The sequence below is a fragment of the Schistocerca cancellata genome, chromosome 3 (genome assembly GCF_023864275.1).
Source record: "Schistocerca cancellata isolate TAMUIC-IGC-003103 chromosome 3, iqSchCanc2.1, whole genome shotgun sequence".
NCBI lineage: Eukaryota > Metazoa > Arthropoda > Insecta > Orthoptera > Acrididae > Schistocerca > Schistocerca cancellata.
Window position 1 is genome coordinate 861,859,158 of NC_064628.1, and position 13,198 is coordinate 861,872,355.

Below are 13,198 nucleotides of genomic sequence, written 5' to 3' on the forward strand. Positions count from 1 at the left end.
AAGCTGAATACTGTACCGTCTTTATATCAGTTTATCATGAATAATAAAAAAGAAGCCTTACCATTACACATTTCATGTGACGAAGGAATTAAAGATTCTGTGCGAGTGTCACTGTTGCCATATTATCCATCCTGAGGACAGGAACTTCCTTCAGCTTTCTCATTCCTATAAAAAGTCTGCATTTCTTTAGCAATTTCTGTTTCAGTTGTAGATATGGCAGTCATTGCCTGTCTTTGGCAGAGCCAGGATGTAGTTCTATCCGTCTGTGTAGTGAGGACACCAGATGTTGACTGCAAAGGCAAAAAAAACTGCGCAAATCTGTTTCTGGCTGCTGCATACTGGAATACTCTTTTTAGTCGCACTTCATCTTCAGTTGATGCTGAATCAAGTGTTAGAGACAGGATGCTAATACTGTGAGCCAAATCGGATCTCATTCCAAGCATCAGGTACATCAGTGCTCCAATTGCTTGTGGATAGGGAAAGCCACATTTCCCTGCACCCTTTTTTTTCCTTGCGATTTAATAGATTCATTTCAATAGGGGTTGCCCTTACGTATTTTTGTTGACTTACCGTGACTGCACCATCATCAAAGCTTTTAATTTAAAGTCCAAAGACATACAATGCTGGTTTCAGGGTGATACTGAATTCAGTTTTCAGCGCTTTAGTGAACTTTCTGGCATCCTGCTGATCACTCACTGTAACCAACCACTCACTATAACTAACCCCTCATCTACATAAGGAATGACTAACAGTTTCTTTCACCTTCTTCTTCTGTGACATATAAGCACAGATCTGCACAATTAGCTTTGAAACCTGCTTATGAGAGAAATGCTCAGAATTATTTATTCCAACATCTGTGTTTGCTTGAAGTCCATACAAACTTCACCTTAATTTGCAAACACTATTTGGCTGGTGCATATAGTTTACTACTTCTGATTATCCATACAAGACAACAATACTCACATCAAACTGCATCAGATGCATCTTCTCATCTGCAACAACACTTAACATTGAGCAAATTATGCGCAGCTTAGCTACTGAACTGAAAATTTCATTATAACCTAAACCATAGCATTGATTAAACCCTTTGATGGCAAACCTTGCTATGTATTTCTCAACACCCCATCTGGATTAGTATTTACATGAAAAACCTACTTACAGGGTATGGCTGTGGCTCTTTTTGGTAGCACAGTTAATTCCCAAACCACGTTATCTTGTAAGGACTCGATTTCATTTTCCATAGATTGTTTCCAGTGAGCACTTTCTATACTATATACTAAGAATTCATCAATGTTGAATAATTTTACTGTTGATAGAGGTGGAATGAGCAGTTGCTCTTACTGTTACCAGAACTGTCCTCTTGACTCTTTGATTTGTGACGTTTCTTTGTTCTTTGTTCCAGTTGTTCTCTTCTAAAATTTCTTGAGAAGCATAATTTCCGTATTTATTTTGCTCAACATTCTGAAATGGTAATTTGACTTGTCCTTCACAACTTCCAGGTCTTTCTTGGCCTTTTTCTGCTGAGAATGGCTTTGGTTTCCTCTTTCACCCAAATTCTGTAATGCCCATCTCAATCGTATCCCAACAGATATGTATGACATATTTCTTTACGTTTTCTATCGTTTTTTAGAACCCATTATACATAAATATTTTATTCTAGGTTTCTTTCCCATCCGCAGTGTTACTCAGGATTCTTTCCCATTCACAACTTGAAAGGACTAATACCATTCACAGGTGACTTTGTAGTTCAATTTGCAGACGCTTCAACCAACTCTGCCACATGACTACAGAGAAATCAGCTTTTTTATTTGAGTTCTTGTCAATTCAGCTGTAGTTCACTTCTGACACTCACTTCCAAGATTTTGTTTTTGTGTGTAGGGTGCTGCTAGCCTCTGAGTAACACCTGGTATATCCTGAACTGTCTATCAAATTCTCCGTTGTTGTTATTTAGTAGCTCTTTGACTGTTAAAGAAAGTGTTTCAATGTGTCCTTAACTTCAGATGCTTATCATATGAAACAGCAATACTGAAATTACATGTAGCAGTTCTTGAACACAACCGTATATTTCTTCTTTAGAAAAGATTCATTATCCCTTTATCATATTGATTTTTTGGAAGTTATGTTCCAAAAAATATTTTTTTATTAATGACAACATCCTATAATGAATGACATTACATATAGACATATAAAGACAGGTTTTAAGGCTCAAAATAATGAGTTACAAAATTTTGAAGATCATAAATAATAAAGTCCCGAGTTTACTTGTGCAGTAGACTTTTACTGAAATATTGTGGAACTTGAAATCTGTTTTTGGTTTCTGTGCAGCTGTGAAGTCTAACTATGTATTTCATAACAGGCCTGTGAATGTACATCTTAAGGAGCTGGCTGATGCACAGTGGATATTTTTGTCTTGTACCACTTGTGAGCACTAGTCACTCAAATGATGAACTGTTGTCACTTTGTCTCTAATGAAGTAACATCACACCCTTCTTCACTTTCTGAGCCACTAAATTCAGTGTCAAATGCAGGATTACTATAGCCATCCTTTTTTGAAAGCTTAGCATAAACAATAATATAGGAGAGAGGCTGAAAGTGTGAGTTTTGTTGTCGAGTATCTAATGCTGCACACAGTGAAGACAATAATATCTGTTGTCTTCTTTCTCTAACTAATTGGCAAATGATGTGCTTTGCCGTAAGTGTGTGGCTCACAAAATATCTTTTCCAAGGGAATACTTGCCGCTGTACAAGAAATGTATTCACAGTTGTGACTATGGACAACCATCAGCTGTAATTAGGAACGCCACCAATGAAAATTTGTGCAGGACCGGGACTTGAACCAGCAAAATTTGCAGTCAGACACAAACTTCCATATGTCATCAACCATGTGTCTACAACCTGCACTCTAACATCCATTATATATATTTCCCTACAGGAGAGACGTTTTATTTCAAAGTCGCTCACCCGGTGTCGGCAGATAAATATGATACTGCAGTGCTTGTATTATTCCAAAATATGACGCGAAGTTCCTTCGGACATTCATGCATTTTCAAAGGATCAGACACTGGGGTGGCAACAACCTTTATGAAATACAAGAAATTTATTTGCAGATGTGAGTATGGACAACCTTAATGGAGTGAAGACGGTGAAAATTTGTGCTGGACTGGGACTCGAACCCGGATATCCCACTCATTGTGAGCATTTGCCTTACCATGTGGCTATCTGAGCAAGACTTAAGGGCAGACCCAAACTTCCATATGTCATCAACCGGTAAGGTGTCCGCTCGTGATAAACGGGAAATCTGGGTTTGAGACCTGGTGCAGCACAAATTTTCATCGTCGTCATTCCATTATACAGCTGATGGTTGTCCACATTCGCAACTGCAAATAGATTTCTTGCACATGCTAATGTCTGTAGCCTCCACAGTGCCTGCATGCATGCCCAAAGGAACTTTGCATTGTAATTAGAAATAACACAGGCACTGAAGTATTGTACTTAATCCTTTTTTTCCATTTCTAACATTTTGACATGTCTGTTCCAATGTCATCATCTTCCATGATACAGCTGCAATAATGGAGTCTCTTCAGTTGTGTTTACTTGAACAATTTCTTTGTGCAAAGTGGGTTGAATATCTGTCTTGTACAATATTCTGAAAGGCTCCTGTGTTCCATGCAACACTACTTCATCACCAATGTTAAGCCAGTATTGTCTTGTTGCTGACTTAAATTCACTTTTAGGATTCTGACCATGAGAAAGTATCAGTGAAGACAAGTTCATATTGAACCATTAAACATGCCATAAATCCAACAGCATCATAGCCCATAAATGATAACCTAATATTGCTCCTTCCCACTGCCATTAAAGGTTCCTTCTCAGCTGCCTTCACACTGTGTGGACTGTCAAGTCTTAGAAAGTCTTTAAGATAATTTGAACATTTGGTTACATGTCTTGTAGTACTGTAGTTGACCCACCATGTTGCTTTATCTGCTTCAACTGAATAGGCTTTTTCACAGATAGATTAGCATTTTCACAGCTATCATTACGTCTGTTTAGATTTTATGTTGGTTTTCCGTGAGAAATCCACTTTCTCCAACCCTTCACCCAATGATACTTTCTTTTACAGTTATTGCAAATGTCACCCTTCCGTGACTCCGCCATAAAGAATTTGCCTTTCCCATTTTGTTTCCCTTTCCTCATAATTACCATTAATACTTCTTTTGGTGTTTTATACTACTGTTAGTGTTTTGTCAATGTTCAAATTCTTCATATAATTTTCTTGTAACGTATGTAACTGGACTGTTACTTCGTCAGATGTGCTCTTTTATTGTGTGTTTTAGTAACATCCAATTTGGCTGATGTATATCGAACTCATCTAGCAAAATTTACAACATTTTACAAACTAACATGAGATATAGCAAACCATTTATGTTTTTACTTGAAGTTCATTGTGTAACTTGTTCCACAATCTGTTAAGTCTTACTGTGTGGCTTGAAACATCTTTGCTTGGTATCCAATTAAAGAAGATAATGTGTGTACAAATTTTAAGCAACTGAGCCTTGGATGTGGCTTCAAATTAGTGTTTTAAGATATCCATGTAGCACTTTTGATACACTTCACCACTGTTTGCATTTGTTGTTATACACATTTATGAACTGTTTGCTTTACGATAAAAATCACACTCTTGTTTGTGCTTTTTGGCAAGTATTTATGTTGCACCTTCTTACAGTGGCCGAGGTTGTACTAATCTCTTGTCAGTTACATCCACTGTATGAGGTATGCCCTGAAAATAAGTACTGCTTTTCAGAAAAACTAATAAAAACATTTTCAAACTAAATTTTATTTTTACTACAAAGAGCATTTCTTAAACTATTTTTATACATAGTTGCCACCATTATTGAGACATTTGTCATAGCAGGAAACCAAATTTTCTATGCTGTATGCAGCCAGTGAAGACAGCCAATGCTGAACACTATTTTTTTGCGTCATTTTCTGCTTGTTTAGTTCTTTCCCAGGGGTGAGACCATCGGTGTGGTATGATACTGTGAAACACTGAGAAAACTTTGGCATTCAATTTGAAACAAAAGGTGTGGAATGCTCAATCAAGGCATTGTGTTGCACATCCCTGTTCCACTGGTGTCACTCAAAACCTTATTCAGCAACTTGGTCGAGAGCAGTTTGATCACTCACCTTACAGCCCCAATTCTGCAGCTTCTGACTTCCACTTGTTCCTGAACTTGTGGCATTATTTTGGAGGATAACATTCTGACAGTAATGACATCATGGAGAGCGTCTTTCTATGAAGAGGGCATAGAAAAATTGGTTTCCTGCTATGACAAAGGTCTAAACAATGGCGGCAACTATGTAGAAAGATAGTTCAAGAAATGCTCATTCTTGTAGATTTAAATTTGATTAAAAAAGTCTTTATGAGTGTTTTTTCCAAAAAGTTACTTCTTTTCTGGACGTGCCTCGTACTTTCATGGTAATCTCGCAAGTGTCTTACTTTTGTTTCTCATATTTTCCAGTCAGCTTCTCCCGTTAGTGGTTCTAAGTACAGCTTTCTCTGACAGATCCGTTTCTGCAGAACTTTTATCTCAGTATGCAGTATATGATTAGAACCCAATTTTTGAATACAAACATTTTAACCTAAAACTCAGTTGTTGATAGTGATAACTTGAAAAAAAAAAACAATAGACTGTATTCTAAACTCAGTTGACAGCACTACAACCTTAACTTCTTACTATATTTGCTAGCATACTTAAAAGTTCTCTTTTCCACACTTAATTGCACTTCCATGATTCAGAACAACATCCCCCAAAACAGTTACTTGCAATTGAGCCCATAACCTGTTAACTTGCAAACTGCAATTAAAATATTAAATTTAACTGTTTTGCGAACTGTTATTCTCCATCATTCAGTGTTCTAAACACTTGTACCCAATAAACTGGGATGCTTTCCTTAGCATTAAGTGCTACCAACCTTTCTCAGTGCTTAATTAAAATACAAATACATTTAGAAATGTAACATAAAGTGGTTCTGTAACTGAGCAAGATTTAAGTGGATTACTTCTAGAAGCTAACAGAACATAAATTTTACCAGATGCAGCCTTCAATGTTCATACTTGAATAAACATATGAAGAAGTGTGTTGGAAATATAGTGTTGTTTAGTAAAATTAACTGAAGCTTTCAACGAATTAGTGCTGAGTGATCCTTTATACGACAAATTTGGTTAATTATTGCCAAATGATATATCATCTCATAATCTGGATTTTCATGTCCTGCAGGATATTTTACTAAATTTATGTACTTATCACACACAGTACATTGCACAAAGAAATAGTGCTAATTTGTTTAGTCATGTATTCAGTAAAAGACACCAACATAAAAATGCTGAATTGCGCATACAAAGTTGAACGTGGTTTGTTATATCCTAGCTTCTAAACTTGCCTTCTTGTTCAGATTGCATGCACACGGTCCACACACATGAATACTGTTGCCTTTGTTCTTAACACTGCAGCCCAATACTGGTACGCATATTATCTTGGTAGTTACATGGAAAATAATTCTGGGTGAAGATGCACATCTCTGTTTCCACTTACAAAGAGATAAGGTCACTGCTAATGGGAGACCAAAGTTCCCATAGTTCTAAGTCTTGAGTGCCAAGGCTAAAATCAGCATTCCTGCACAGCAGACTACCCTCCTCCTGATAAATTCTTCAGTGTTGTTGTACAAGATATCAGAAAGTACACCTGATGAATATTTGCTGCTCATTTTTGTGCAGCAGTATTTCCTGTTAAAGAATTGCTCATGTCGTGTGAGTTTTTTATGTTGTACACCTTCTTTTTTATTATCTTCCTTGTTTGAAGCTTGTAATATAAGCAACTACAAGCTTGACAGACCAGGTCGTGTGAACTGTCTTCACGAGTCCTCTCTCCAACACATCCTGTCTCCTGGCTCTCCATAGTCATTCCTATTTACATTTCCTGTGTTGATACTTGTAAAGCCAGTATCACTTCCCCTTTATGTTCTGTTTGGAAATGTTGTACTGGAGGGATGACCCTGTTAAGTCAATGTAAGAGTTGAAATTTCTCCAATGTTATTGTCATTGCTATTTTGCATGTTGTGTTTGTATGTGGGAGAAGGTAATATGTCTCAAGAGTTTTTTCAGACTGTACACTCTGGTAATTTTATCAGTACATCAGCTGTATTATTAGACGAATTACATTGAATCAAACAAAAGGTGATTTTGTAGGCTACCAACTGCATCACACACACACACACACACACACACACACACACACACACACACACACACAATACATTACGGGGCAGCTTATTTATAAAGTTTTATACTAACACACTCTTTATTGTCCAAAATCCGCTGTACATGTACAGTTATTTGTATATCAACAATCTCCCCTCCCCCCACCCCACTCCACCCCCAACCTCCCCACCAGGCATCTGATTTGCTGGGGAAAGAAGTTGCTGATAAAGGCACAAAAGTAGCAAGTTTTGAACAAAATACTAAAATACAAGTACAATAGTTAAAACAGAAGGAAATAAGGTTTATGGGCAGAATATAAGTATATGCTGACTGTTAGTTGCCTCCATTCATTAATTGTCAGGTACAAAAGAACACTTTATTCCTAACAAAAATAAAAATTTGATTGCTGAACTGAGGAGCAGGAAATTAAGTGACGTAATACAATAAAAAATTTCTTGTTAGAATTCATGTTCTTAACTTTTTGATTATTTACATATTTAGTTATGAGTGTGTTGCATGAATGCTATATCTCAAATGATTCATTCTGTATTGTCCTTTTGTTGCTTCTTTTGCAGACGGAGACTGTCTACTCAAGATTGCCTTGCTCATCCCTGGCTGTGTGGTGCTTTCATCCATCCATCTGGTGGTGATGAGAGGTTGATTGTCGCCACCAGGACTGATGGAAATGATGGCGAATTGCTGCACAATGGCGAAGTGAAATATAAGAGGTGCTGTAGTGAAATACATTTCACAGAGCAAAGTGAAATGATGGAACAAAATGGACACACTTACGAGCATGAAGCACAACTGTCCACTGCTTCCTCTAAATTAAAAGGAGATGATGAAGTTAGGGATAGAGAATGTAAAGAAGCAGATGAAACACCAGTGAACCAAACTGGAGTCCAGTGTCATGAATGTGGTAATGGTATCAAGAATGAGGATCAGTTTGCAGTAATTCTTTCCAATGGTGTGGTCCATGAAAAAGACTGTAATGGTGAGACTGCCAGTTCGGACTGTGTTGTCGGCTCTAAACAAGTAGAATGTAGTGAAGAAGTAGAATGCAGTGGCTGTCATAGTGTATGTGAAATAAACAAAGATAATAGTAGTAGAGAACTAACACACTATAATGGTATGACAGACGTAGGAAACTTAGTTCATCTTAACGGAAGCAACGGAGTTTCAGGATGTGATTCATTTGTACACAACAAAGTTATAAGTAATGGTTTGCATCCAGAAACCACTAAAGGATCTTCAGAGGTGTCAAAAAACTGTGACGAGAGAGAGGTTTGTGAGAAACATGTGAATGGCTTCAGAAAAAATGAAGACATAGTTGATGTAAATTTGTTTGTGGGACTGAGAAATACTGTGAAAGGATGTACAAAATCTGTTCCTGGACTGAATATAGAAGATGAATTGTATGTAAGAGGAACAAAAGAACACATTGGAGACGTGAGAAACTCCAATGAAATAGAGATCGACGAAGAGGGTTTACCAGTAAAGCGCTCGAAGAACTGCTGTCGGCGGTCCTCATACCCTGTTTCCTCGTGCGCTTCGTGTGCCCAGTGCAAAGAGCAGTGCTGCCACCTACACCCCACACCTACCACGGACATCCTGAATCATATAGGGAGGCAACATCGAATTACCAGTATTTCGAATCCTCCAGTTGAAATAACCGTGGACAGGGGAATCACTTGTTGAAACCAAAACATGCAGCCCCATTATTTGTGTATTAACAGTGCGTCAAGTACAACAGACTCGCTGGCCGAGATTTGCTTTTGATGGTGCAGATAAAGTGAGAGTTCTGTGTAGCATGCTTGCATAGCACATGCTTAATTTTACTGAATGTGTGTGAAAACTATTTAGATTGTATGAGAGAGAATGTGTTGTATGAATGTCCCAAACAAATGTGCGATATTATACGAGATATAACCTTGAAACAAATTTTTCGAAAGCACAAGTGAATGGCCATTGTTGAAATACATCAGTTCGAAAGATAATTTGTGTCCATTTATTTATCAACATAGCAGCAGACCACTAAAATTACTTCATGGTCTTCAAAACTCTTATTACTCAATATTCACTGTCTCTCACCATGGCTGTAAAGTTGGTGGGTGTTGCCCTGACATTCCCTCTATTTTTGTTTGTATTCCTTCTTTTGTAATCACAGAATGAGCTACTTACTGACAGCAGTGTATCTGTCAAGGATGTATGGGAATTCTTCCCATAAAATGACTGTTTTTATGAATTTGTGACTTTAGTTTATATTAGATGACAGCACAGTGCTGTTATTTATTGCATATAGAAAGAAATGCAATGCGAAACTGTGGTATGAAATATTTATTTCATTTGTGGAGGTCAAAGTGAAACACAATATCCGGATTTATCAGCTTGTATGCCTCCAGTACAAATATAAATGTGCACAAATTTAATATTTTGTCATTGACCTGTTCCATCATGAGCTTTGCTGCTGGAGAGAGGTAGAGAGAATTAAATCATCTTCAGTACATACCTCAGCCAAAAAGGTGTTTTCCTTTCAAGCACGTTGTAAAGATGATTAATTTCGAACACTAGGTATGAAAGGCATTTAAATTGTCTTAGTTAATTCAGTAAATTGAACATATAATAATAATATGAATAACATTCATATACAAGTTAAATGTAGTTTGTGTTTCTGGATTTATTCTGTACTGAAAGAAAAGTTTTTATATTTTTTCACATCTCTTAAATTAAGCCAAGGATAATCGCTGGTTGATTAGCTTCTGCGCCGTCATCGTAATAGAGGGAACATTGAAAAGCCATTGTCTGACAGTGGACACATACTCCATTTTATTTCTTTAGAAGCTGGAGTGGATTAATTTGTTGTTGTTTAACTGAAAGACTACAGTTATGTGGTGACATGGACAGCTTTATTTCACAGTTGAAGTCTGGTATACATTTTCATTTGCCTTTGTATCTTCTTGTATTCTGTCACTTTGAAATAATTTTATTTTTTTGTAGTATTTGTGCAGTCATTTGAAATTTGTTTTGTTTTTATTGTATAAATATATTGGCTGTGTTTTGTGACATAGTTGGTGATAATATTTTCTTGTACTAGAATTTTCAATGGTTTACTGCAGATATTTCATATTGCTTACCCATGTTTTACAGTAGTCTAATGCAAAAAAAGTCAGTCTTCAGTCAATGATTAAATGTAGTTTATTCCATGTTGTAAATATGCTCAGTTGTTGGATTACTTCTGTACACCTAAGGCCAAAGATAGACATAAGGTAATTTTATTTTGTCTAAATCGTTCTTATTTCTAAAAGGTGTTTCTTTACATTTTTCTGTGTAACAGTATCTTGCAATAAATGCAATCATTGTTTTGTTGGAATTTTCATATGTTGTTTCTCAAGAAGCACACACAATTTTATACAACATAATGGCATAACTGTGAATTTTTTGCAGCCAAGTTTACCCAACACAGATGATATCGTGGAACATTTTGACAGACAACAATAACGTTTAATGTATATACATGGATATAGATAATAAAGTAAGAAATTAACAGAAGAAAATCTGGGCTGGAATAACAGTAATATAAAGCAGGATACTGCTACTCATCACATATAGGAAGCATAGAGCAGCCGACAGGTACATTTAAAAGCAGCCTAAGCTGTCAGACAGAGTTATTCTCTGGAAAAAAGGAAGAAATTTTCTCTCTATGGACTGAAAGATTTTTTCCCTCTACTCCAATCATCATTCATTCACTCTTCACAGATTGGCTAAGTCATTCCTAGACCTAAGAATTTTTAGGTGCCAGGAAGTTGTTGTATTTACCAGATTATAAGACAAAGTTTATTCACAAATTTGTCAATCAGATAATGCAGGGTAATCATATATTTGCAGATTAAACTATTGCTGCTGAGGTCAATGTTTTTAAATTCTTTAAAAGATTAATATTTCACATTTACAGATGGAGCTTTGGCTATTGAGGTTTCACGCAAATTTATTTTGAACAATTCCGAAGACTTGGGGATATCAAACAATACTTGCATTTGAAAATAGGCTCGAGATCTCGTGATACACCAAAGCGCTCGATACAGTATCGATCTTGCTCGACAATCTCGTGATATTTGCCCCTAGGTGCTAGTGGAATGGATATGTGAGAAATTAAGAACTAGTCACTATAACAAACTAATGCTCTGCTTAAAAAATTGACAATTTTGTGAAACACAGGAGGAAATAACATTCAATTCCATTAGCTTACCAACTTTTATTGTATTTCAACAGGTTTGAATAAAAGTTCTGAGGTAAAGATTTTGTCCTTCAAACGCCATTACTTGATTCTGAACCCAAGTCAGTATTTTATTTTGGTTATGAGAAACTAATGATTCATCAAGTGGATTGCAAATGAGAAATTTTGTCACTAAACGTGTATTAGAATACCTGGAAAATAGTTACCAACTTTGAATCAGGTTTAGAACAAGATGATAACATCCAGATGAAACGAGAAGGAAAATTAATCCAGACTGAAAGTCTAGTAAACGAAATAAATTGTATTACACTAACCATAATTATTGTTGCGAGAATAAATTACAGTGGGAAGACCTATGGTGGAGATAGTACAAACAGATGTCACTAGATCATGGGATGAGTGAAAATCGAAGAATTGGACTGAATAACGATGTGATATTTTGTTTATACATTACAAAGGGCGTTCAAAAAGTGTTGCCCAGTCGTCTCCAATTTTTTTTTGTTTTTGCAGGAGGAGAATGAATTTTTTTGTGAACATACTTGAAACATTTAGCTATACACTGAGCCTACTCAATGTAGCCTCCATCAGCTGTGATGCATCTGGCTTAATGTTCTTTCCATGATGTAAATGCACTTTGGTAAAATTCTAGGGATTGACTTTTAAATCATCGCTTGACACATCAAATGTTTTACCACACAGGTGGGCCTTCCGGCAAAGGTAAAAATCAGACAGAGCCAAGTCTGGACTGTAGGGAGGATTAGGAACAATCTTCCAACCCATTTTCCTGATTTTCTCCTGCATTATAAGGGCTGTATGGTTTTTGGCATTGTCATGGTGTTGTCTGATGAGCTGACCCTTAAGCTGTGGTCTGTGGGTCTTGATGGCAATGACGAACAGTAACGGTCCCGGTTGATCGTGGAGCCAGGTTCCAAAAAGTCAATGAAAATGACACCACACTGATCCCAGAAGAAAGAGGCCATCACCTTTCGGCCTACTGTTTGTGAAAGTCTTGGTTTCTTCTTCCAAGGGGACCCGGATAACGCCACTCCATGGATTGGGTTTTGATCTCGGGTTCAGACAAAAACAACCATGTTTCTTTCTGGGTAATGATGCTGTCAAAATACTGTTTCCACTCTTCAGTTAAGGTCTTCATGAGACCCTTGCTCACATTCTTCCTCATCATTTTCATTTCTCTTGCTAATAATCTAGGCACGCAATGTGCACAGATTTTTCTGTACCCTAATGACTGTACCAGTGATACCACACTACCCAATGACTAAACGAGTCACTTCAGCAAGTCATGTCATCACACATCTGTCATTTTGGATGATGTGATCAATGGTCTCCTTATTCGCATCACTCACTGCTGCTGATGGTCTACCGCATCGTGGATTGTCCGGTGGAGAGAAATCACCTTCTTTAAACCTCTGCTATCACCACTGGATACTGCTATGATCCACTGTGTCCTCCCCATAAACAGGGAGCAACTTCCTGTGAATCGATGTGGCAGAGTCATCGCCGGTCTTGAAGAGGAACTCCATCACCAACCATTGTCGCAGCCTGACGTCTACTTCATTGTCCATTATGGCTCACCTGTAAATAAAAGAAAGTAGTTTTATATACCAACTTGTAGCCAAATGTTCAAAGTATGTTCACAAAACATTTCGTTCTCCTCCTGCAAAAAAAAAAAAAAATTACACACACAC

The 13,198-nt window shown here is 37.0% G+C and overlaps 1 protein-coding gene across 1 annotated transcript in view; it reads left to right on the forward strand.

Moving 5' to 3' along the window:
* Positions 1 to 10,628, forward strand: part of LOC126175916 (calcium/calmodulin-dependent protein kinase type IV-like) — a 366,189-nt gene extending 355,561 nt beyond the window's left edge. Inside the window, exon 7 of the mRNA XM_049922985.1 lies at positions 7,834 to 10,628. Coding sequence (XP_049778942.1) covers positions 7,834 to 8,956 — 1,123 coding nt within the window. The 3' untranslated portion in view covers positions 8,957 to 10,628. The remainder of the gene's footprint in view (positions 1 to 7,833) is intronic.
* The last annotated feature ends 2,570 nt before the right edge of the window (positions 10,629 to 13,198 follow it).